The sequence below is a fragment of the Orbicella franksi genome, chromosome 5 (genome assembly GCF_964199315.1).
Source record: "Orbicella franksi chromosome 5, jaOrbFran1.1, whole genome shotgun sequence".
NCBI classification, from domain to species: domain Eukaryota; kingdom Metazoa; phylum Cnidaria; class Anthozoa; order Scleractinia; family Merulinidae; genus Orbicella; species Orbicella franksi.
The window spans coordinates 12,917,401-12,943,968 of NC_138149.1; the positions used below are offsets into that span (position 1 = coordinate 12,917,401).

General features: G+C 39.8%; 2 protein-coding genes across 3 annotated transcripts; one reads left to right on the plus strand and one right to left on the minus strand.

The window, feature by feature from the left end:
* Positions 1 to 48: 48 nt before the first annotated feature.
* On the minus strand, positions 49 to 17,002 carry LOC145486266 (uncharacterized). The gene is made up of 10 exons (XM_081464899.1): positions 16,751 to 17,002; positions 16,580 to 16,659; positions 15,432 to 15,486; positions 12,543 to 12,652; positions 9,031 to 9,134; positions 8,063 to 8,159; positions 6,328 to 7,409; positions 5,510 to 5,598; positions 3,026 to 4,149; positions 49 to 1,306 (listed from the first exon to the last, which is right to left on the minus strand). The coding sequence occupies exons 1-10, from the start codon at positions 16,860 to 16,862 to the stop codon at positions 1,250 to 1,252; spliced, it is 2,910 nt and encodes a 969-aa protein (XP_081321025.1). The 5' UTR covers positions 16,863 to 17,002; the 3' UTR covers positions 49 to 1,249.
* Positions 17,003 to 17,291: 289 nt separating this feature from the next.
* Positions 17,292 to 26,484, plus strand: LOC145486290 (RNA-binding protein 45-like). Of its 2 annotated transcripts, XR_014049263.1 has the most exons (3): positions 17,292 to 17,783; positions 20,201 to 21,445; positions 25,426 to 26,484. XR_014049263.1 is itself a non-coding variant. In XM_081464927.1 (2 exons), the coding sequence occupies exons 1-2, from the start codon at positions 17,487 to 17,489 to the stop codon at positions 21,380 to 21,382; spliced, it is 1,479 nt and encodes a 492-aa protein (XP_081321053.1). In that variant the 5' UTR covers positions 17,292 to 17,486; the 3' UTR covers positions 21,383 to 25,408. The 2 variants fall into 2 exon arrangements, 1 of the variants encoding a protein (XP_081321053.1); XM_081464927.1 differs by lacking the exon at positions 25,426 to 26,484 and having other exon boundaries at positions 20,201 to 25,408.
* The last annotated feature ends 84 nt before the right edge of the window (positions 26,485 to 26,568 follow it).

A 26,568-nucleotide genomic window follows, 5' to 3' on the forward strand; every position in this document is an offset into this window, starting at 1 on the left:
GGCCTGGTAACAAGGGATTCTCTGATACAAACAAAAGCACCAACAAAGTTCAAAATTTATCGCTAACTTCATGAAGAACTAAATACATCTCGTATCATTTTACAACTCTCAGCTAGCCAGCGTCGTTCCTGCGATATAACAAGCTACCAACGAATCAAACCTTGACCGCTGACCCATAGTACTTTGCGTTTTTCCAAACATTGTCAATTTAAGCATAATTATCATTAAATAATCGAGAGTAAATGAGAGAAAACGCGTATTGCTATTAACAGTTCTAAATGGACGTCGTTATACCTCTGTCAGCCCTGCAGCCAAGAGCATTTAATGTAGCTGACGGTGACTCAGTCCTCCCCCGCTAAAAACTAAAATTGTCCCATCTGAATTCTCTTTCCCTGGTGATAATTTCATCTTGGGACACTATTCAAACAATTTCTTCGCTTACAAGAGGGTGATGAGTGGTGGAGTGAGCTAAAAGAGTGCTGTAATAAATAAAAATCACGGAAAACACGAGGGAGGCTAAAAACGGTTTTTAAACGGGAAGCTGACACAGCGGAAATTCTACAGCCAAGTAAAAACTTTGTACAAAACGACTAGCAAACATCGCGGCTGGATAACTAGGATAAAAACATATTGTAAAATGGGCAATCCTTAGCTAGAATAAACGTTACTGTGACACCTTTGAGGTAACGAAAATGGGACAGGCTGTCTTCTTCACAAACGGGCTCCAAAGTCACTTCAATCACGTGACTGAGCATCGCTATAAAGTAAGCACGACGGGGATTGCGAGTTGCGTGCGAGGTTCACGCGACACGCGTGAATGATCTCGCGCGATGAGCTTTCGTACTCTACTAGACTGTGCAACCTCGTACTTTGGGTTTCTCGAGGTAGAGAGAGGGCTCTGGGAACAAGATTGTAGGCTGTGTCATATAGTAGGCTCTGTCAGCAATTTGGTTCATTCTGGTATAATGTTCACCATCTGTAATCCCTTGCGCCTCTCTGACAACAGTCTCAAATAATGTGTCTCCTAGCCCCTGTTATGTAAGTTCATGAATGATGACGTGGATGAGAAATTCACAGATTTTGCCGAGTGTGTGAGTCTGACTTGTGAATTAGTGGCGTCGAATCAGGCGTTAGACTGGGTTGAGTATTTTACAGCGTTGTCTTTGATTCTCGTCGCGTTTGGACTGCACAGTCATTGGTTCGGCCGGGTGTTGAGGTTTCTCATTACACAAGAAGGGTCGTAGGATTGTCATCCGCTCCTTGATGTCTTATCCGAGGAACTGGAACCTTTGTCCATGTCGAAATACTGGAAAGAAAACAAAAGAAAACAAGAAATAAAGGCGGTTTATTAGCACCAGCGCTTAGCTAACTGTAATAGAAGTCTTTCACGCTTACCCAACGCAAGTTTCTCCTCTTCAACCTCCCTCTAACCCCAAGGAACGCTTTCCATTTAAATAAACATTTCCTGGGAAATTTTCCAGAAAAACCAGCGAGTTTCCGAAAGGCGGACCATTCAACCAAAAATTCAGGACAGTCAGGGGGAACGAAAATTCTCGGTAAGAAATGTCCGAAAAATTTCGGTGTACCACGCAAGGCTGTCCTCTTCCGAAATGTTCTTTCCATTTGTCACTGGAAATTTCCGGAAATTCAAACCAGAATTCTTCATCAAATAAAAAGTGCTCAAGTATTTTGTCCTTTTATTCCAGTAATCACCTGTCATCAGTTAAGTGAAGCACTGTGTGTGTGTGTGTGCCCTGACAAATTGAGGTTATTTTTTTCTTTTTCCCTTAAATCCAAATGTGTGCCGCCTAGATCGAGACTATTTGCAGTTGTCTTTCGCCTCGTGTCAAAACGAGTCATGGTGCAAAACCATTCATGTGTTTCACTTGCAAATCAAACTAATAGGCACCTTAAGATACCAGGACGGGACGAGCTAGGACGGCTACCGGAAGTAAATTGACTCAACCGGGCATGCGCACGAGAACTCTCGACTCATCTCTCTGCCGTCCTCATCTCGTCGAGAACGTCGTTTCGCCCGACCAACCGTCGTATCGAAAACGTGAGTATTTTGCTCTTGTTTTGCCTCGATAACTGTTCCAATCGACTTTATTTTCAGTTATATTGATAGGAATGTTTATAAGGTTCACAGTTTTCGTGATTGTAGTGTACAACACTACGTTGAGATACGAAAATGTGAATAAAAATATTTCTTGTCTGTTCGTTTGTGTTTCTGCAGTCACTGTTCAGACGCCATCACGAGTGTGCAAGCTCAATACAAACTGTATGCATTGAGAATACATCAGTGTAAGTACAGTCGATAAAATGTTGTAAGAATGAATGCCATGGAGCATCTATCGAGCAAATAAAATACACATTTTCAAACTGATGTTTAGTTTTTTTATGCTACCCGGAACTTGAAGCAACGTTTGTTTGATTTTTATGATGCCTGTTACAATTACAGATGGAAATTGAAACGTTCACCAAAAGTCAGGATTCTTCGGCGACAGAATTCCCAAACGCTCTAGTGGTAACTGAAAAGCCATCTGAAGCAGGTCGATCAGATTGTTCGTTTAATTTTTCATACGGAAATTATGGTTTCTCTATTAAAATATTGACAGATGTTTACTTCGCTTATACAGAAAAAGAAATTCAGCATCGCTGTTCACTATCGTTTAAGTCTAATAGGATAAGATTTCTACCATCTCTTTTACAGTCTAATGGATGTCATTGCTTCTGTGAATAGCTTGTACGAGGTTCGAATTATTGACGTCGCCGTCCTTTGCGAAAATGCACATCTTAAGCATTTTGTTTTTGGCGACACTACGGGACCCGCGAAAATTTCCCGCGTCCACTGCCGTTGCCGTCCTGGCCTTCCCGTCCTCGTATCTTAAGGTCCCTAATAACTGGTTTCGCAGGATGGAGAGGATTCGCTAGCTGTCTGTTTGTTAAATAAATAAAAAAGAAAAAAAAAAAAAGAGTTGTTGATATTGATTCCGATCCGGAAGGATGCATCACTGACACGTACCTGAGAACGTTCCTTGGGACCCGTCTGACTGTTTTCCAGCGAGACCATTTGAAGTGGTGCTAAATGCGTGGCCTTCATCATGTCCACCCGGGGCCCACTCAAGCCCATTGGATCACTGAAGGTCAAAAACGCACCCGGGTACGATAGAGACAGGGAATGCGCCGAAAACGGTTGGTTAGGGACCGAGCTAGGCAACAGCTTTTGGGTCTGCACTGGCTGCGAACCTAACTGTGCTTTGTCATGGCTGAAGGCGGAATTCTGACCCACTAAGCGATGACTATCATCTTGCTGTTGAATGAGTTGTAAGAGTACATGCTGCTGGCTGGCTGTTTGCTGCGGCTGCGGTGAGAAGGAAGGCGATGAAAACCCCTGGGTTGTGGGTGAAGGTTGAGGGAGGATAATCTTATGCTGATGTTGAAAGCGCGCCTGTAATGGTTGTTGTTGCTGCAGTTGTGGTTGTTGTTGTGTTGTTTTGGAGGCGGGCTGAGCCGGTACTATAACTTGGGTTAAAGCGTTCACAGGCGTTTGCTTCTGTTGTTTGTCTTTGTCAAGTTGAGCTGTAAGCGTCTGTTGAGGTAAGGTTGTCTTCGGCGACTGCACAAGCAAGCTGTTAACTTTCATAGGCTGCTTCTGAAACGCAGAAGACGACGAAAACACAGTATTTAAATTCGTCTCCGGTCGTTTGTTTTGCAGTTCCTTAGCCTTGCCGCTCTTGGCATCCCCGTTTGGAATTCTTCGCTCACCAGCGACGCTACTCGCTGGTTTAACGCTAGAGCTCAGCATGACCTTCCCCTCTGATGTGCTCGGGGAGACATCTATTTTTGGCGCCCCATCTGAACCGGCACTTACGGACCCTCGTGGGCCACCACCGCTCACCGTAGTTTTGGTCTCGGTCGATAAGGAGCCTTGCGAGGAGGCCGTTACACCGCCGGGGGTATTCAAAGTCGATTGCTTGGTGGAGACCGGTGTGGCTGTAGAACTGGTACTCGTACAGGACATGGGAGTGGCCAGTCGAGCATTCACCTGTAGTAACTGGTTTTTCCTGGTTGTCAGGGTAGCCAGACGTTCCTCCAGGCGCGAATTGTCGGCTTTTAGTTGATGCAAGCTGGACATTAGTGAAGCAACTACAACGGAGAAGACATAAAAAATGTTCAACACAATTCCCAAGCTGCCATTTCTCAACTCTGGTTTCCCAAGCATAGAGCGACTACTACTTTCCCCCAGCCCCCCTTGGCCTAAGGGGTGGACCATTTGAATCTTCCTGTGGGGTGTGGTGCATATAAATGCCTTTTGTTTTGGTACAAGTATGCTTGGCAATAAAGTTGACAGTTACTTGTGATAATACATTGTTCGTGGCTAGTCTTATGCAGCTCGTTTCGTCCCGGCCAAGGGACTCATCAGAGACCTTTCTGCTTGGCAAACTCGTTGGGCATCGCGCCCAGTCCCGTTCGCTGACAAAATGATGTCAGCAATCTCGCCTTATATCGCATAAGGATTCAAGACCGCACAAATTCACGGTTGAAAATTGACAATAAAGTTGACAGTTACTTGCGTTAACACATTGTATGCAAGTATGCTTGCAGAATATAAATTTTTAAATCAAACAGCCCTCCCCCCTCCCCCCTAAAGAGTCAAATAGTTCACCCCCAATGTTAGTGCATTCGAAGTTAAGTTACCCCTCAACATTTCTGATCGTATAAGGTCGTTCCCAAATTTTGCTCAGAGGCTGTTCACAATTTCGCCCATTCTTGAACGCGCAATCCTTTGGGGGAAAGAAAATAGAGGCCATGGGCAACTGCTTATCTACTAGTACCCATTCATGCCGTTAGATCCCACGTGGAGAAGGAAATATGTCACAGTTGAAGTGCATTGTCTGAGAAGACATACCAAACCTGACAAGCGCTCGAACCCGGTTCACACGAACTAGAGTCCAGCGCTTTAAGCCCTTTAACCATAAGCCACCCTGCTTCCTAAAGCCTATAGTTCACACTAGCGGCATAACGACATTAATACACATACCGACATACGAGGGACGTAATGTGGTTATGTTTGCAGTGTGAACATCATGACATAATCACGTAATAAAAACATAACAGCATGAACATAACGACATAAGGAAAAAAACCACTAATCTTTTCCTAAGGTCTTAATGTCGATGTCCACATTACCGACATAAGCGATTATGTTGTTACGTCATTATGCCGTTATATCGTTTATGTTGTTATGTTAACTAGGCCTTACTGTTAGAGAAAGTTTAGCACATGCCACTACAAAGAGAACAAGGAGTACACATTGTTTAAGATTGTTGCACCCTTCATTAACCAAATGACCAAAACCTGAATCTGTGCATTGTAAAGCAGACAGATAGTGAGAAAAAATAGACAATCATCAAATAACGGATATTCTCTTGATGTACAACTATACAGTCACTACCAACACGTGTGACAAATGTATGGTAATTGGAATGGAGAATTCATACTGTACCGTCATACTGCGATGCTTGCTGCATTAAAAACTGGGCTCCTTGCTCCCATTGGTATTCAAGCAGCTCTTCCAGGCTGGTCGGAAGTTGCCTGCAATAACAAGGATGCAAGAATCCATTGTTAAAATACACCAAGTGTTGTGTTTTTTGTCTTGTTTCCAGGTTCTCATGCAGCTAGTTAGCAGAGTAGACTATTGTTGCCTTTGCACTGGGCTACAACAGTTTTAGTTTCATCTGAAACGAAGCATGCTTCACTGCGGAAAGAGTGGTACTACAGGCGCTGAACTGTATGACCCGCAAAAATACATTAAATTGCCACTTTTACCATCACAAAAGTAAATGAACCGACAGTTGAACACTGTTTCGATAAAATTGCTTCAAATAATACCAAAATATGTCTTGAAGTCATGTTTTGAAGCCTTCAGAGTTTTGTTGGTTCTTTTTATCGCCTTCAAGGAAACGCTTTTTTTTTCCTGCCACACTCCCACTTTAAATTTCGAGCAATTTTTGATACTGAGCGCTTAGACACAGAATAAATGTAACAGCTACTCCAAGCTCCACTTTCCGGCCGAAGTGTTATCTTTTTACAAATTCTATGTTAACACCTTAAACTGCAAGAGATATCAAACCATGAATGGCACGCGTTTGCAAGCGAACAGTTTAAGAAGTTCTGAAGACCAAATTTGAGCTGCTGGTCTCAATACGTCCCATTGATCATCCGGTGTCATCTTACGAATGGCTATATTTCACAAGGTTGTATACTTTAGTTTGACGGGGAAACAACGTCCGAGCCAAATCAAAATGTAAAATAAGCACTTACAGAGGAGCCTGACTGGTATTGTTCGGCCGATGCACATGCCCATTTTCCAAGAGTCCTCTGTTCCGTGGTTGGGGGATCATGTAGGCATTGGGGCTTGGAGTCCTTGGTCCATTCTGGGGCACGCTAGACCCTTGACTGTTGCCTGTAAACATGTTCTGATTGGAGAAGGTTGCAAATGTTGGCATGGATGTTGATGTCCCCTGGCTGACTTGGGGAAAAGTTGATGGGAAGGCTGTATTTAACGGCGACGTTACTGTATTAGATGACGCAGCATGAGCATTGTTCATACGGACGCCCAATGGAGTGTCTGGCTTCTTCTTGATGGGTGGCCTGCCAACTTTTCTCTTGGGTTCATCACTTGCTTTGGGTGCAGCCCGTTTCTTAGAGGTGTTACCTGTCGCGGTCTGTTTTGGCGTTTGCTTGGGCACAGTCGTCGCTGCAGGCACATCGACATCCATCTGTTTTGCAATCTCGGGTAGAAGGACACTCGTGGAAGGTTGCGGCATTTCCTGTAACTGAGATGCAACACTCTTTGGCAGCATCTCTGGCACGAGAACACTCGCAGGTACTGAAGCTGTGTCCTTAGTGGGTGTCGACGAAAGAGATGTGCTGCTCTGAGCAGCAGGCACAGCAGCTGGTAACGGTACTAAAATAGGCAGCGGTGACCGCCCAGGACTATTCCCAGGAATGCTAGGTGGTTTTTGGCTCTCTGGTGTCGTCTTTGTACTACTTGGAGACTCAGTGGGCGTCTTCACAACAGAAGGCTTCCTGCCTCTCTGTTTAGGAGTGCCAGGCTGGTTTGATGAGGTTGATGAACTACTGTCAGACTTTGGCGATTGTTCAGTGGACACTGCAGTAGCTCCAACAGAAAGCCTTGGTTTAGGTGTTGTTTTCTTTTCTTTTTCTTTGTCAGGCTTGGCTTTTTCCTTGCTGTCTTTTTCCTTACTGTCCTTGTTGTCCTTTTCTTTGCTCTCTTTTTCCTTGTTATCTTTCTCTTTTTCTTTTTCTTTCTCTTTCTCTTTCTCTGGCACCTTATTGCTTGATTTCTCAGCCGGTTTGTTGTTAAAGAGAACACCTTTAGCCTGCATAGAAAAGTAAAATGTAGGGTAAGAGAAAGCCTGCATGCGAGCCAAGTGGCTTAATCTCTGGTTTCTGTAGCATGAGGTGACTAGCATGAGGTGACATTTCCATTGCAAGGGCTATCCCCAGCATTGATTTAAAGGAAGAGTTTCTCTGTTCGGCTCACGTGCAAGCTATGATGTAGCCTACCCAGTTTCATTGTTTACAGACCAATCAGCAATCAGATATTAGTAGACAACTCATGTCTCCGGTCCAGAATAAACGCCTCGGGCCAAATAACAGATTTGATGTTTAGTAGTAAATTCAGCATTTTTTGTGTAAATCCATTGATATCTCCCGCGAAATTTGCGCATCAGTTATTACGGCAGCTCTCGTGTAGCCGTATGGCTACAAAAAGGCTATGACTCTGCTTTAAAAAAAGTATAGTTTGTGATTACTGAAATACATGTGGTTGATACAAAAACAAAAATATTTTTACTGTAATACATGTAGTCGGAACATATGAAAGGAATTCTAACGTCAACAACAAAATTCTGAGTTACATGTAGGTTTTGAACTTCGGAGTTTGCATGTTATTGAAAGGCACAGTAAAAGTCATGATGCAAAAACAAACAAACAAACAAGGATCTTAAAAGAAATTAAAAACTTGAAGTACCTTTTTGTTCCAGTGAAACTGACAGTAGCCCACATACTTGACAGTGGGTCCTGACTGACCGTCATTTTCCTCACACAGTAATCCAGAGCTCTGGGCACTGAAACACAAAAGCCAAATCTAGCATATTACACGGTACCATTAGAAGAAACTGGATTGGTGGTTCGATTGTCCATTTGGAGAAACAAAACAATTTTATTTTGTACTGATTCCACTGGGGCAAGCAGGCACTTTATAAAACCATTCCCTAAAAATCAGACAGCACTTGATGTTGCCCAGTTGATTAAAAAATTAATGTATTTTCCTAGTACAGTTATCACTGTGTAAAATAGTGAGTAACACTTTCACTTCAATTGTCTTTTCACTGTGGCTTGCCAAATCAGTTTTCACTGCTCCCCCCTATTTTGTGACCTATATGAATTTAGTGTGAATTTTTCATTGGCAACTTTGATTTTCACAACCAAGGTTTCTCAAGAATTTTGTGCAACATACCACATTAATAATAATCATAACAAGAACACAGAGAAATGTTAAACATATGTTAAAGTTTTGTCAGTTTTTAACAGCATTTGCTGACGGGTTTATCCTAGTTAAATATGTTTAATATATTAATTAATTATTATTATTATCATTATTATTATTATTATTGTTATTGTTATTATTATCTTTATTATTATTTATAATATTTATCTAGAGCTTTCCTAAATTTCTTCTAATTTTTAATTTCACATCCTGTGATCAATTCATCTTTGGCAACTTCAATATCTCACCCAAGGTTTCTCAAATAGTTAGGCAATTTATAATAAAAAGCAGTTCAACTACCACTTGCAGTTTAAAATTTTGGACAATTTTTATTTCAGACATAGAAGTGTCCGAAAATAAAACTGTCCAAACTTTATAAGCATTCACCCCAACTCTCGGTGAAAAACAAACCCTGCATTGTTATACCTTAAATGAAGAGAATCACTCACCAAGTGACATGAAAAGCATGCCTGCATCCTGTTTTGTTACAGTTCATACATGCACCATGTGCTGTCTTACTCTCCCTTCCCCTTTCTTCACAGATGTAGCAAGTCTGGAAAGAAATGAAGGCAAAGCAATCCATTGAAAATTTCAGCAGTTATACATATATCAAATACGAAAGACTGTGTTTGACCACATTTACAAACACTGAGAAGAGAGTTGAAAATATGACGTGCAGCAGAGTATTTTTGATGATCTTTAAGGTGTTTGGAAATGTGGTCAAACACTGTCTTGAGTGTTTGATACAGGTATATATCTTCTCAACTGAAACTTAAAGTGCACCTAACCCCAAAAATTTTTTTTCGCTAGAACGAATCTACTTATTATTTGAAATAGTTCTGCGAAAAAATTTTTGAATTCCGTTAAATCCTCGATTTTCTGTGCCACGACGAAATCTCGAAAATAGCTCCAAAACACCGCCATTTTGTTTCACGACCGAGTTTGAGGAGAATGGGTCCAGCGGCTCTTGTGACGTCTACCCAGGAAGGTTGGATATCTCATTTCCTCTCATTTCCTTCAGGATGGTGCAATACACATTCGAAAAGTGCGCAGAAACGCCTTCCAGAGGTGCTATCGGCTGTTGCAGCAATATTCCAGATTTAAAGAAAGATATACTGTACAATTTACTGACGATGATCGGCTAATGGTGCAATAAAGACGTAAACGATGGTTGATTTTGTCGAACCGAAACAAGCGAACTGAATCTGTGAGAACCATTGAAGAACTGTCACTAGAATTTGTTCCGCAGACTTTCGAACGCTATTTTCATAAATGTTCTGCTTAAAGCTAACCAGCAATTTGTAGAAATACTACCTACAACCTATATCTTCCAATCCCGCAGTATTTATAACATAACCGGCAAAGTTGTGTGATCCGGTCATGATCAAGAAGCGTTATACTGATATGTAAATAGATCGCAACTGTACGCCGCTAACCAACACTTATTTCTCTTTCGATTTAGATGAAAGTCGAAGATTAATCCTCTAGAATTACATGATAACAAAATTGTTAGACTCACAGAGTTTTTCAAAGGTTTGGAAATCAGCAGTGCGACAAAGATTCTGTGCAATAGCGTCGAAAATATGACCGCGTAACATTATCTGCGGACCGCTTAGGGAACACATCCTTTTCGCTTATCCGACGAATTTCACTGCAAACTTTGAGAACAATTTACATTGGTTATTTGGAGTTACGACTTAAAACGTGTGACAATGTGAAATCGGTAATTGTATGAAATGTTTCCTTCCGCCTTGCTTCCCACAGCTTCAAAAATACAGGTCCAAACAATACGATTTTCAATCGATCGAAGCCAATGTTTTGCAGTTCATCAAGTCTCGAAAACTGCAACACGTACGTCGCTCTTATAAACATGAAGCATTCAACTGAAAGTAAAACACAAACTGGATTTAACAGAACCTTGACAAAATACATTCTCGGTAAGGACAAATGTAAACGGGCTATAAACACGCGTGGGAATCTTATGTTTAGTTGACGAAATTACCATCCAAAGCAGTCCTTGAGTTTTCTTTCCTGCTTTTCGTTTGCCTGCTTCTCCACTTCGTATCTAGCTTTCCATTCCTAATATACAGGCAGCTCGTCCGCAAAGACGTCTTCCCCATCGTCGCTTGAAATATTGTAAATTGCTCTAAAAGCTCTAAGCAGTGAGTTCACAGTTGTCGAACGTGCTCGATCGAAGTTTATTTCGGAGCCTTCCGAATCGAAACTTAACTCTGACTCCAGTGACGAAAAAGAAATGATTCTGAGACAAAACTTGGACGTTTTAGTCCCAAAATACATCGGAACGATTAGTTTTGCGTTCCATTTTCTCGAGCAAATATAGAGAGTTGACTGAGGCGCTATTGTGTTTGGTTCCTGAATAGACGTCATCAGGTACCGACGCCCCAGACTCCCTAAAACGCGGTCGTGAAACACTTAATCGCGACTTTGAAAGGGCATAGAAAATCGAAGATTCAACCAAATTCAAAAATTTCTTCGCCCAAATGCTTCAAATAAAGTCTAGATTTGTTTTAGCGGAAAAAAAATTTGGGGGTTAGGTGCACTTTAAACTAAGGAGAAAACAGAGAAATAAAAATCATAAAAATCTCTGCAAATTAAGATCAGATATCCAAACACTGTCATGACTTCCTTAATTTTAACATTCAACGAATAACTAATGAGTTTGAGATTGTTGAATAAACAACAGGAGTTTCTCTAAAAATTTCATAACTTCTTTAAACAACAGATTTGTCAAAATTATTCATTTGAAATGGATGGCAAAATCAGCTATCTCCTCTAAGAATCTCTGACAACTCAGCTTCAAGGTATTCTGAATGTCACGTTTGCATTGTTTGTAGCCAAGAATATTCTAGGAAAACTCAAACTTGAAATGTCAGTGAATGGATGGACTAAAAACATCCATACATGATAACAGCTCAGATTCTCTCGCATCCAATCAAATGCCTGGTTAGCAACCTTAGAGAACTTGCTTTTGATAACAAGTAAACATCCATTGAAAAAGTAACTCATCTAGAATGAAGAAATGGTGGCTAAAGAGTAAACTCTATAGAGGACACTATTACAAATGTTCCTAATGCATAATACATAATGTATAAAATCCAAGTAACAATACTTTTACATACTCGATGATTATACCACAAAAAAACCTTCTTGTTGAGCAGTCAGCCTTCTGTACTGCTACCAACCTACCTCAGCGCTCCAGGCTGTGATCAAATTGGTCGTAGCTTAGAGTGGTGAGGTAGGTGGGCAGGTAGGTAGTGTCTGCATTATGTCTTGTTGAGTGGATGAAACAGTACCACCAGAGCTAATATCCTACTTAAGTTCTGAATCATTACATGATTAGGAGTATTTCTAGTCCCTTCTGGATTGGATGCTATAAACACACACACACACAACACAATTACATTCACAGGGGTCATCCATTTTTACACCTGGGCCCAGTCGTTCAATGGCTGGATAACACTATCTACTGGAGAAGTCACTAAATGGTGGATAAGTTTTGACAAAACAAACTATGCTTTCCACTAGATAGTGTGTTATCTGGTGAATAGCATTATCCACCCTTTGAACAACTAGAGCCTGGGTGGAGAGAGGCACTGCGACAGCAGTGTCTTGCCCAAGAACACAATTAGGGCTCAAACCCAGACTGTTCAATCCAGAGTCCTGCCCACTATTAAACCACTAGGCCAACAAGCAAAATTTATCAGAGCAAAGCTAGCTTTTTCCAAAGAGATTTGTTTCTAAAATGTAACCTTTCTTAGCTCGAGGTATGGCTTTCTTATTAAATATAAGTACCTTTTAATTACGTTTTATTTGTTATTAATTAATGACAATGCCAACCTTCCAATTACATAAAGCAGCCACATTATGTACAATACTACTTACAGTATTTACCGAACTTACTAGTTGACAAGATCACACATTATGTATTTAACATCATTACCTTGCAGAAGCGATCATGTGGCACAGATGCCAAGATAATCGGCTCCATGGATGTGACATTTCCAAATCGCACTTCAGGAATGTACAGTGCACAGACAACATGAGCCCAGCCTACAAAAAAAGAACACGAAAAAATTTAGCATATTTTGTTCTTGTACTCACGATATAGTGAACAATAATGATAATAAAACAAAAAAATTGTGTTGAGACATTTGCTTCCATTTTTCCATTTCTCATTTCTCCCTCAGTTTTGTCAATTGTGATGTGACAAATTATGCATAGCCTGATGTATGGTTAGAGCTACTGTTTGTCTTAAATGGCATTAAAGAAGCTACATATAAGGACATCGTGTTACAGAAAGCCGTCATTAGAATTTACTCAAAATCAAAAGTACAGATTTAAATAGGAAAACGTGAGACAGTTGTAACCTGCCAGAACAGGAAATTTAACCAGCCTAGACCAACTTCATTTCAATTATGAATTTTACAATAACTGCAGAAATTCTCGTGCGCCCAATGGCTAATTTTCATCGTCAATTTAAGCGGACAGACACATGAATTTATAATTTACGCCATGTTGACGGGAACAGGAAATTTAACCAGCCTAGACCAACTTTATTTCAATTATGAATTTTACAATAACTGCAGAAATTCTTGTGCACTCATTGGCTAATTTTCATTGTCAATTTAAGCGGACAGACACATGAGTTTATCATTTACACCATGTTGATGCGATGAGGGAGAGCGGGCAATTTGACAATTTGTTATTAATGTAATTTCAGAGCTGAACAAAGAGTTTCAGCAATCTAATTGGTTCAGCGATCCCTTATATGACGCTATATAAACTACGCTAGGCGGTTTGTATATCATTTTCGAGGCCTGGCTACTAAGCTTGCCACCTTTGCCATCTCGGCAAGTAAACATTGCGGACAGTAACTGTCCGCAATGTTTACTTGCTTGTTGGTGAATGAATTTTTCATCTATTCGGAAGACTGTAGACATCACTATAAGTCCAGGATATTTGAAAGGATGGAGAATTTTCAAAATAAGTGCTGTCATCCTTGGACCAAAGATCCTTTCAAGAACTTATGTTCAAGGCAGTTAAGAATCGTAAATGCAGTGGTTACGCTGATTGCCACAGGTCAGATCGATTGACTGAAATCTGTTTTCTCCAAACTAAAGCTACTCATTTTGAGACAATGTTGACAACTGTGGATGAAGTCAATAGCAATAAAACAAAGGTATGGGATGAATTTATTTTTCGTAGTATGTTGCTTGTTTGTTTTACTGCCAAACTCAATGAGTACACTGATTCACAATCGATGTAAGCTTCCATGTAAGCTTCTTATTAAAACTATACGGCTACATATGTGTATCCAAACGAATGATTGGGTCCCTGTTTTTATGTTTTAGTCGGTATTCTCTATTGTTCAGCTCTGAAATTATACTAAAACAATTATTCACCTTAGGCTCAGTGAATATTGTCAAATAATCCCCTCGACTTCATCTCAGGGATTGTTCGACAATATTCACCTCACCTTCGGCGAATAATTGTTAATTGTAAAACACTGAATTTTGTCATAACACTGTCAAAGGAGTCTGCGGATCCACTCGTCATGTTATGACGAAATTCATCATCAATAACAGGACCGACACAGGAAAAACTGACACTTGGAAAAGTCTGCAGACTCTTCCAGACATTTCACATCATTATTTTCCACACTTATATCCAGCTATATCTCCAGGTCTGAAAAATTGTATAGTAGACAGAACATTTTTGGCATCTTCTAGCTTTCCATGTTGATTGTTTTCTACATAAAACACATACAGTGTACATGTACATAATGAATAGGTTTGGTTTTGTCTGACTGACTGACATTGGGTCCACGTGAATGGCTTATCCAGGTTCCTATTGATATTCATATCATACACAGGGATAAGCATACAGCTACACCTGCGAGCCTGAGTGTTAAATGTCATCTGCGTAGGGTTACCTACATCTGTACACCATGTAGCTCTGTCTCAAATGCAATATTTACTAGTTACAGAACAAGGTACACAACAAAATGAGATAGCACTAAAGTATAAATTTGTATGACTATCTGACACAAAAACCAAAAACCCCAGTGGGAAAAATAGGACAGTATTCCCCAACCTTCCAGACCTTCAGATATAAAAGAGTCCTACAATAAAATATGAAATACACTGTATGTTACAACTGCCAATCCTTATAAATATCTGAAAACAAAAAAAAAAACAAAAACAAAAACAAAAACAAAAACAAAAACAAAAACAAAAACAAAAACAAAAACAAAAAAACTCTACTGCACTCATGCATTTCACACCAACAGGAAACTATTTGCATTATCTGCCATTCCACTTGGAAGTCTAGTTTTGCCGAGTGTAAATATATTTCCATAGCATGATGCAAATAGGAATATTGCCATTTGTCCAGGATGGAGTGCAACTTCCATCTTGTGTTAGTCCCGAGTAATGTGTCCTAACAGTTTTCTGGTGCTTTTTTATACTATTGAGTGCCAATGAGAGTAAAGTGCCTTGTCTAAAAACACATCACAATGAGTCTTGTCAGCGCTCAAACCTGTTCAGAATACTCAATGCTACCAGCACATAAGCTTCCCATACTGTCAACACCAAGACAATAACATCCCCTTGTGTAGATGTAACTACTGAAAACATACTGTACAGTAATCCAGTGGTTTCATTAAGTAAACATTTTCAGCAGCATGGCGACTGGTATTCACAGACAGACTATGAAAACCTACCTCTAGAGAGTAAAACCAGTGGGGTAATATCATCCTCACAGCCAGTCAAATCACTTGGTGCCTGGCCCTTAATCAAACCCCTGGTAACTTGGATTTACAAATACTAACCTCCAGTGTCTGTTCTCTTAAGGGCACCCTCTTTGTACGGACACAACTCGCATTTCTATAAAGTCAAATTGTTATTATTTTTATTAGGACAATGTCACTTTAATTCACTGAGATCTTAGAGCTAAATGGCACAGTTGAAACTTGCTTTTTTGAATTCAGATATCTTGAGTTAGGTGATTCATATTTTTCCATGTGCATATAAAGCAATTTTGACTTTAAGTGATACTTTAACAATCCTTGGAGACCCAAGGATGGGTCAGGGGCAAGTAAACCTGGCAAAAAGAGAAGTGACAAATATTTCAATAAGGACAACTTTTGTCACTTTAATTGAAATTTTTAAATCTTTTCCATATTTATGATATGTACATACAATCTAGGGAATCTACTGTAAACCTTGATACTCAGTTTTTCTAAAAATAATAGAAAAATAGAGAACAAAATTGAAGCAAATCAAAGAACACCAGAGGCAAATCACACTTTTTTGCCTTGAGTGCCACACACTATCAGAGAATTTTAAACCTGCAAAGTCCCTTGTGGTCCTAGGAACCTGCCAGGTAAGGGTGCAAGATCTAATGCAATCCAGCAGCATTTCATCAAATCAAACCAGTCAGCAACATTTGTTTCAATTGAGACAAAAGAGGACGAATGCTGTTTGGATTTAAGCAACCTCTCAAGCATCGTAATGAACTTCTCCTCAAAAGGAGACCTCCAGTTTTCTTCTCAGCATATTGATGTTGTGAACTGAAATTGATATTAATCATTCTTGGAGAGAAGAGGTTGAAACTAATTTTGCATTAACAACGACGTGAGAATCCTAGAAATTTGATGCAAGTTGGTCCAGGTCTATATAGTAACTGTGCTAAGTGTAAAAGCATAAGATATTTGTCCCATTGAATCCTCTACAAACTATCCAAAAACTGCATCAAAACAGCATGAAATCTACAACTCGCGCGTACCGAAGTCACGCTATCGTGTGAAACGCGAGCTTTGAATTGTCACAGCCTTCTTCCGAGGAAACGAAGAGACGAAGCCCAGTAAACAATCATTTCACAAATAAGCTAAAAACCACGGTCACCAGCACTATGCGACAAAACCGCGTTTGTTTAATTTGTCAAAGTCTTCGGTTTAATACAACAAGCTCAACTTACCACTCGAGCGATTCTCTCCTGCGATTCACATTTCCGACAAAACCAAGGTCCCTTTGGAACTTGCACGATACCGTAACACGCTGATTATCAAGAAAATAGAAGCGTCAGATTATCAAGCAAGCTTTACCCTTGCTAGGAGAATCAAAGGCGTCTAAAGCAAAGCTTTAATACCTTGATGCACAGCAACGTTGCAGCCATGTCCATCGCAGTAAACCAGTGGGTTTTCATCCCAACCTCTCTCGTCCGAACAAACGCAGCAACCTCCTATCATCTCTTTTACCATGTTTAGCAAGTTCGACGATTATGAAGCCCTTTGAAGAGCGTTACTATCCTGGATTACAGGTTATCAAACAGCGGGGAGACAAAAGAACGCCGCGCCATAGATTCAGAGCAATTCTCAAAAACAAAATGGACGCGCGAGGCTACATGACTTCAGTGCGGCTGCGTGACATAAAAGTATTCGCTGACCTAACACTTGGTTGATTGCGGAACACGAAAACTTGGCCAAATTAGCATTATCCATGTTCTTGGTATCTTTTACCCATTTTTCATTTGATCATTATCGGATATTTTTCTGGAAATCATTTTAGCCATAAAATGCGTACAATTTTCACTGAAGTCAGTGAAAAAAAAAAAGGATTTTCCACGGAAGTTTGAAGTATGGTGGGATATTTTTGCCTTGGCTTTCTAATACGATTATTCAACTACAAAATTAAAATCTCTTTAACAAATATTATTACAAGAATGAACAGCGGAAATAAAAGGTCAAATAAAGATCAAAGGTTACCTTACCATCCCGTCCCCTTCAAAAAGCGCTTATCGTTGAGACTGGGGCGAGAGGAAAGCGAGGAACTGTTCATTTCCCACGAGGCACTTCGCGTTACTAGGCTGCGTTCAACGATTCAAAATGGCTGGGAACAGTCACCAAAGCATGGAAACAGGCTCTATTTCTAGTCGTGTAGATGTCGACAATCCGCCTTTCTCTCGTATCTTTATAGTCTGTAGTAAGAAGCACACGTCAGATGACATGAAGGCTGCATTTGAGCAGTTTGGGGGCATCGAGGATATCTGGGTTGTCAAAGACAAGCACACGAAGGAAAACCGCGGCGTATGTTACATCAAGTTTGCGAAAGCGTCCTCCGCCGCTAGAGCTTGCGAAGAAATGGATGGAAAGGTGATTGGGGAAGATCCAAAGCCCATTAAGGTACGTCAAGATTCTAATTCCCTCAGTGTTCAAACAATTTATCGTTGCCGTCATATTTTGAAGTTTGCGTTAAAGTTTGTGAAAGCATTCTGGCAACCTACTAATTACAAAATGCCATGTGCGCCGACAGAAAACAACAGCAGTCAGAGATTTGGGGCGTTTTTTCCGTGCAGCGATTTCATGTTTCATGAATATTCTTAGTCCTTTAAGATTTGGATTTTGTCTCAGATGCTGTTGAAGAATTTTGCCGGATTTGTTGGCGGATTAGAGGAAAAACACTAAATTTATTATCTTTAAAACGAGTGCTTTAAAAGCGTTCAATAATTTATATTACATGACCACTTCTTTACCATCAGTTTAGATTATGGCTGAGTCCATTTAAGAAAAATTGCTTTACCACAGTTTTTTTTTTTCTATGAGTTGCTTTATTAAGCTTTCTTTTCTCTCAAAATTTTCATTTGCATGTTATTTGTTCAGTGTATACTAAAATAAGTTTAAATGACCCAAAAAATTCACTGTGGCTGTTGCAACGTGGAATAGCAAACTAGATCTTTTTCCAAAGCATAAATTTTTCACGTTCCCCAATTAACTTCACAATTGGCAGTAGATTACCATAACTCTTACAACCTCAATTCTTTATCAGACTTTGAATGTATTCAAAACTTGACAACTTTAATTAGGTTTTCGAATTTGAAAGTTGTGTTTTGGTTTCTACATGTTGTCCCTGCAGCTCAATTCCATTAGCCCTTTGTTCAAAGCAATGAGAGGAAACTTTTAAAAATTCATGACAAATTACTAGTCCTTATCTTGTTTTGTTGTTTGTGTGGAAGCTTGACGCCCTATTGGGATGGAGATTCTAAAAGGATTTTCCCTTCCAAAATAAATTTTTCATAGGTGCATTAAAATTATCTGCTTCCTCAAAAAGACAGATTACCTGATTCATAGCTTCCAGATACATTTATCTTGACAATATGTGAAAAGATTGCTAGATTTGTCTAAAAGATGCCTTGTGGAAAGTATAGTTGTTATGAAAACATGCATGAACCTTTTTTTCAACAATAATTGAATTTTGAAAAGCTTGCATATCTCAACACCAATATTGTTGTTAGAGTTTTCAATTAAACCTATAGCTATAATTGCACTCTTTGTAAATCAAACTTAAATGTCTTTTTTTTAGAAAAATGGCCAATTATTTTGTAGGTGTTTTGAAATTACTTTAGCGTTGCCGAATTTGCACCTGGCAGTCTCTTCCTAATAACATTGTACTGTGTATTTTACATTTTTTGGAAATTTGGAGTTTGGGAACTGTGAATTTCCCATTTCACTTTGTTGTTTGTTTTGTACGATTGCATTCAATCTGTTTGTGTCTCCTAAACTAGTAAACACGTGTACAAATTTGTAAACAGATTTCTCATTTTGCATGCATATAACTGCTATATACTGTGGGATTTTGTGTTTTCTAATTTTGTATTTATTTATATGTTAACATCTGTTTCTGGGGCTATAAAATTTCTGTCAAGAGAAGGACGATTAGTGATGCCAAGATATGGTGTTAATATTAATGTCCTGCAGAGCAGGTTTCTACCAATCTCATATGATTTGTTGATACTCAGTTTTGTTTCATTTGAAGCAATCAGTTTTATCTTCAACCTCATTCTGGTTGTGGCCAAGGCTTATCTATGTTTCTGTGCAAACAAAATTGAAGACATTTATTTGATAAATTAGTCTCTCTATATCAACAAGCAAGCGAAATGTATTTTGGGGTAGACCAAAAATGCTAAGTAATACAATCATTCTGTTATTCCTCGCACTCAGGTGTATACAACTTGTAGGAAAGGGAAAAACTCTGTAGTGCTATTTCACGCTTCCCTAGCATTAGCAAATAAGAAATATTGCTACTTTCTTTTGATGGGAAGCTAGTCCTTCACAGTGCGACAGTAATTAATACATGTATGAAAGATTTATCAAAGAAATCTCTTAGCAACAATTTGCACTTAAGGCTAGAGAGAAGCATTTTTGAATTAAGTGTCTTGCCCAGATGTAGCAGCACAGCATAGTTACCAATACATGTACATGTACAATGTATACAAACTGCAAATATTACTAAAGGTTTCATAATTTATTTCAATCATGCTAGATTTACCTACATTGTGGTACAGGTATTTCAGTGCATGAACTCTACATCTCTGGGTGTCGACCAAGTAAAATAAGCATAATAAAGTTTGACTCTTTGGTGCTTTGTTGAGTATCAGTTGACTTTCAGCAATTCAGTTCATACTAGCTTGCATCAATTCTGTGAAAATTGATTGTGGGCAAACTTGAAACACCAATTCTGGTAAACTTGTTTAATACCAGTATTTCAAGTATTCAGTTTATTGCTGCAGCACTACAAGTTTTTGTTTCTCTTGCTTTCACAGGCAATGATTGCCCAGTCTAAGGTTTCAGGCTCCAAAACAGATTTTCATGATGAAACAGCACTCACCCGTCTATTCATTATCTGCCCCAAAGAATATTCAGAGGATAACTTGCGCCAGAAGTTCCAAGGCTTTGGGGAGATAGAGTATGTTCAGGTAGTACGTGATCACAAAACTGGTGAAAACAAGGGATTTGGTTACGTGAAGTTTAAAAAGTCGTCGTCAGCAGCTGTTGCCCTTGAAAACTGTGACAAAACCCTTAAGGCCGTCTGGGCAGAACCCAAGTCAGCCAAAATTGCTCGGAATGCAGCTGCAGCAGCTGCAGCAATGCAGTCCACATTGATCCCACACAATCCTTTCTTAGAGGCAAGCAACTACCCACCTACTGCTACACCCTCAGTCAACATGAATGCAAATGCTTCAGCCTCCCTACAGGGGGTTGTAGATTACTATAGTGGGCAAAACCCCGTGGCAGCCGTAGCAGAATCAATAACAACATCGCATACCCCCACGCGACTGTTTGTCAAGGTCTCCCCGATGATAGGACCGGAACAGCTGTCACGCTTGTTTGACATCATCCCTGGTATGCAAATGTGCGATTTAAAGCGGAACTTTAACACTGGGGAATCAAAGGGGTTTGCGTATGTCACATACAACTCTGTAGGGTCTGCAATATATGCCAAAGAAAAGCTCAATGGGTTTGAATACCCCCTGGGTTCAAAGCTTGTGGTAAAGTATGCGGAAGATCCCCCAGGGATGCGCAACAATGGCACAGGACAGGGCAGTGATGCAACTTTTCAGGTTCAGTCATATGGTTCTAAATCGTCATTAACAGGTGGTTCCTTTGCCGTGGACTCAACTGCTGTTTACACCTCAGCAGCCCTCCCAGCACCATCTCCTTTGGCAGATGCAAACTCTGAGGTGGCATCAAGGCTGTTTATAGTTTGCCAGCCAGCACCGCCACCAGAGAACGCACTAAAAGATGTCTTCAGCAGGTTCGGAAACCTGATTGACGTGTGGATGATGAAGGATCGCAACTTTGGTTACGCCAAGTTTGCAAGCAAGGAGTCCGCTGATGCAGCTATAGAAGGTATACACGGCCATGAAGTGCTGGGGATGAAGCTTAAGGTGATGCATGCCGACCCACCAAAGTCAGAAGCTTCCAGAAAACGCCCACGCACATGATGACCCCCCCTGAATTATTAATGGAACCACATTGCCACAGTAGCATGGATTGATGTATAAAAGGTAAAGTACAAACAGTTTCACATTTATTTCTCATACAAGACACCTGCTAAAAGTTTGGGAACAGACTAGATTACAAGCTTTTCCTCATATGCAAGCACACACGCTCGACTGCTACAAGGGCTGCTACACCTACCTGACGCTAGGAGAAATATGGGACTTGTGGACTGGACATGGACTACACTTGACTGCACGTCACAAAATATGTGGAACTTATGGACAGAACATCACTGGCAACACGGCACTTACAGACTGCGTCAGGAGAGATACGCCTCTCGTGGACTGTAATGTACATCAAGACTTGTGGACTGAACCTCACAGAGGATTTAGGACTTCAGGACGTAACTTCACAGGAAATGTCATGGGACTTGTGACTGAACTTCCTACGTTTAAGAGATACCAGTCTTACGGCTTAACATTACGTCACACGACACGAACAGTGTTACAGGGCGTGTGCATGTACTTTTAGTTGTTGCGGAAAAGCAGGCAATCAAGGATTACCCTAACACTTAAACTTTGAACTTTAGCGTGAAAAGAACTATTGTCTTATATTAATTAACATATTTTATGATTTTAACTCCATGGTAGATTGCTCGGCTGTTCATAGTGCAGCTTGGTCACAGACAGCAAGCTTTGTTGTGTCTTAGCATAGGTTTTCAATGTCAGGTTGTTTTACTACACAGTGGGTACTTTAATTTGTAACAGGTCCTTTGTGGCCTCCATCCATGCAGTTTTAAAATATATTCAACTCAGTGGCTGCTTACATTTAATCAACCGCAATTCGTTCAAGTTGTCACAGGATTCAGGTTTCTCTTGTATAGTTCGTTGCCTCTGTGATGTTGAAATCTGGTCCTGAAACATGCGCCTCCAATGTGATTTTAGTGCAGCCATTTTACCGCTTGTTTTTCTCAGTTCTTTTGCAACAAACTATCAGCTATAAGGGAAAGTAGCCATTGCTCTTTGTTTGTCTTTATATGAACATTTACTAATGGATAAAAATTAAGTAGTGTTATATTTAAAATCGGGAGAATTGACAGACTGGGGTGTCAATGAATGCCCATGTTGATTTCTTTCTCATAAATTATATAATGCCTGCAAAGGTCCAGTACTGTGGCAATTGATTAATTTTGTAATGATTGGAAAAGCATCTTAAATGGATCTTGGTCTTGCATTTTAGCTCTCTGTTTTTCATTACATGCAGGTTAGGTTTTGTAGTAAGAGTATCAAAATAATGTAGGTTGTGTTAGTTCTTCAAGGGAGTATAAAGTTAACATAGTGATTTTTTTGTGCCTCGTAGTTCTCATTTTGGTGAGGATATTGTCAAGTTTTAGTAATATTTTAACTCCCTTTTCTTACATCATGTTGCTGAAAGTTATCTTAATATTATTATATTTAAAGCAAGGCTGATTTGTAATTCAGTGGGTGAAAGCTTTGTGATGTGTCTTGCAAGATTTGTTATCTGGAAGTTGTTGGATGATTTTCATGAAAGGAAAAGTCACAAAAATTGATTTTCTAGAGTGAATTACAATGTAAGAAACATGTCACACGTTATATCTCACAACTTGTAGCATTGTAGCTTTAAAAAAAACGCTGTGAACGATTTTTTTTTAGGGTACAAAGAATCTCTTAGGGATATTTACCAGTTCTAAAGGTATACGAGTTGCTTTTTTGAAAGTTGAAGTTCTGGTCATGTAATCTGTTATTTGCAGGGGGAGACCATGTGATGAGCAAAAATACCTGTATAGATTATGCAAGTATGTAATTGGAAAAATAGTTCCACAGAAACATTCTGTTGTAATGTCGAGAGGAATGAAAAAGGGAAAAAAGTCAGTTACATTTTCCCAAACCTTGCCCCCAGCTAGCGTTTTAGGCTAAATTATCATCAAATCAGTTGTAATTAATCCTAAAAAGGTAATTGGCTGACGACAAAGGGGAAGAAAGCAGTTTGTAAAGATTAAGACGAGATGCAAACCATTTGCAATGAAGTTCTTTCCTGAATAATATACACAGAGAAGATAAGTTGATTTGCGACATTGAAATCATTTGCCGTTGTGACCTTACGAAGTATATTTTACGTTGTAGCAAATGAACATATTAAACTCTGTTTGAATTCCATTGCTTGCCCCTTTACAGAAGATGAAGTTTCTTGATCCTCTACCATTGTTTCGTAAAATTTGCATACTGTTGGTCACTAAGAGCGATTCACTCTTCACTGAGCATAAAACACGTCTTTCTCGTCGGCTGTTTCGCTTTATAATGCCCTCCACAAGAAACATTCTATAAGTGAATGGCGTCCAACGACTAACGTGGCAGAGTTTCCTCTTCCTCCCTCTGTTTCTATGCGCCCTAGACAAGATTGGCTCTTTGGGTGATATCAGAAATGTTTCTCGATTTCAGTTTGCAGTTGTAAGTTATCAAATTGACGCCAGTTGTTCATGCGTCTCTCCTTTTATTAATCATGAATTTCGTCGTAACATTGTCAAACCAGCTGTGGATCCGCGAGGCGGTAGCCGAGTGGATCCACAGACTACTTTGACATTGTTCTTGTCCGCTCATTGACAATGAAAATTAGTGAATAAGCGCGCGAAAATTTCTGCAGTTGTTAAAAAACATCGTATTGCGCATATCAGTATATTTTGAAATCCTGATCTGAACTGTGTTTACGCTCTCTCATGGTCAAAACCATTCAAGAGAAGATGAAGAGTAAAGAAGTTGATCCTCCATAAAGGCCATATGCCTCAAGCTATTTTTAGATCAGTCACGGTTTCGGAAATCCTGAAGGCCTAGAAATACCCAATCCTGTGACGTGGGTTTTACTCGCGTGGACAGCCCAGGTAGCTTTACATGCATTTCCATCCACGAAAACTTTCATGCAACGCGCGCGCATGGTGGCATTATCCGCTGAAGAACTAGCTGGGTACCATGTCTGAAATAATTTCAAGGTTGCCTAATTAGGGGATTAACTCACTTGTTCTTCTACCTCTTTTGAACGAATTTAAAAAAGACCTGAACGGTCTTTTTGGAGTACAGACATCGTGAGATTATCGTTCTCGTTTAGTGCGTTATTTTGCGTGCTTCTGATTCGGCGAACGAGGTGGAAAATACAGAGTTGGGGGAACAGTGCCCGGCTCACTATCAAAAGTTCTCTTTTCCGAAATTCCGTGTTATCGTGCTAAATGCGTGCCATGAATTCCACAAATAAATTGGTAAAAAGATGCTACAGAGCAAAATAAAACAAGTATTTTGACGGGGAGGCACAGGTTTCAGTTTTTCAGTTCAGTTTTTTAATTATTGCACACTATTTACAGAAAAACAACAGGATCCCACGGATGGAAGTGGATAATAGTTGGTCACAATTTATAGCTGGTTTTCACATGACGTCACTAAAATTCAAACTACAAAACTATTGATATTCCTGAGATTTTACTTTAATGATGTATAAGAGCAGCTGAAAACTAATATTCGTACAAATTTTCGCTCCGAATTGGTTCTTGGTTTTGTGATACACTACGCTTGAATTTCGAAGCTTTTGCATGACGCGGCATTTACATGACGGCGTCATGATGGTTAAAAAAGTGACTTATTTCGGAGAATTTGGCTATCTGAACAGTTCGCGTCTTAGAAAAAGTATTATCTTAATGTTTTAGAGTTCCTCGAGGGATAAATTCACGCTTTTGTAGCAAAACCCAGTGACAGATGTTTCTGTTGGTTTCCGGCCGCCATGTTGGTGCCCATACGGATGGGCACCAGCATGGCGTCTCCATACAAATCTCTATAAATTTGGGTAAAAAATTTCTCCGCATATCTTGCATAAAAATAAAAATTGCTGTGACCAGAATCTTGGCGAGAGTCTTTGCATATTTACTTCCTTTCATTTCCCAGATTCTGGACTTAATCTATTGAACTGTTTTGATTTTTATTTTGATCTATTTTGAATGGCGTGACACTAAAAACCAGCAATTTTTCTTGCTCTGTTCTTTCAGAAACCCTGAGATAGAGTTTGGACGGATTGCATTCCACAGGTTCTGGAACAGCCGGGAAAAGCAGCTCTTACTTGGTCACGGGCCTTTGCAAATTTAGTGGGCCAAGAGAGGAACTGGACCGGACAATTGAAACCTCCTTCCCAGTCCCGCTTCTTGACTAAGCGGTAATCCTGCTGAGCGTGGAGACTGGGACAGAATAAAGGGAACTTTCCAATTAGCTAAAGGAGACAATTCTTTTTCAAAGCAAATTTGTAACAAAAATTTTAACCTTACAAGAGACCTCGCTGGCTTCGGATTAGTGAAGAGATGCGATTCAAAGTGGAATTATCGTTTTATTGATAGAATTAACGAGTTTTAAAGTGCACACGTAATCAAAAAGCATCACTAAAGGCACTAAATAAAATATGATTTTATTTGTTTTTTTTTTTGAAGCGTATGGCACTTGATTTAGCTGACCGTGTTCGTCGAGTCTGTTGGACATACAGCAAAGTGAAACTAAGTATACTGTATCGTGGTAAATGTACTTACTTAACTGACAACAGGCTTCGTTTGTAGTAATGTGAAACATTTGGAGCTGATAAAGGTACATGAACGCCGTAACAAGTTTTGTCGTCAAACTAGCGTTTCAAGCCTTGCTGTTCATCAGACCAAGTGTTTGCTCTGTGGAGAGACTGATGCTTGAAAAGTAAACTTGACAATCTGGTTACGGCGATGTAGTCACCTTTATCAGTCGTATTAACATCAAGTTGATAAATAGCTGTGTGTTTTACTTGCTCGCCAACCCAGACCAACATTTTCTTTAGAACCTGCTAAACAACCTTGTGTATGTAATGATCCGTGTTGAGTCCCATATTTAGTCTACAATAACCTAAATATCCCACCATTTGTTACAGTAACAGTAGGAAAAACGAAACCAAGCTTTTTGTACAGAGGTAGAGCTTGTATATTTACTCGGTCGCTTATTTTTCTGTGTTATTTTTTCCTTCGTTTTTACTCTTTTATTTAACGTTTTGCTTATGAATAACAGAGCTCTGGAAGCAAAGTTGTCAGTAATATTTTACACAACTGCAAGTGACTTCAATATTGTTTCCAGTACTTAGTGAGTTGACGAGATGGCGATGTTCTTTACTGGAGCATTTCTGT

Coding starts and splice junctions, on each gene's coding strand:
- LOC145486266 (XM_081464899.1), bottom strand. CDS start 16,862: ATGGTAAAAGAGATGATAGGAGGTTGCTGCGTTTGTTCGGACGAGAGA. Junction 9,135..12,542: donor CACATGATCGCTTCTGCAAG/GTAATGATGTTA, acceptor ATTTCTTTCCAG/ACTTGCTACATCTGTGAAGA. Junction 7,410..8,062: donor AGTTTCACTGGAACAAAAAG/GTACTTCAAGTT, acceptor TTTTCTATGCAG/GCTAAAGGTGTTCTCTTTAA.
- LOC145486290 (XM_081464927.1), top strand. CDS start 17,487: ATGGCTGGGAACAGTCACCAAAGCATGGAAACAGGCTCTATTTCTAGT. Junction 17,784..20,200: donor AAGATCCAAAGCCCATTAAG/GTACGTCAAGAT, acceptor TTGCTTTCACAG/GCAATGATTGCCCAGTCTAA.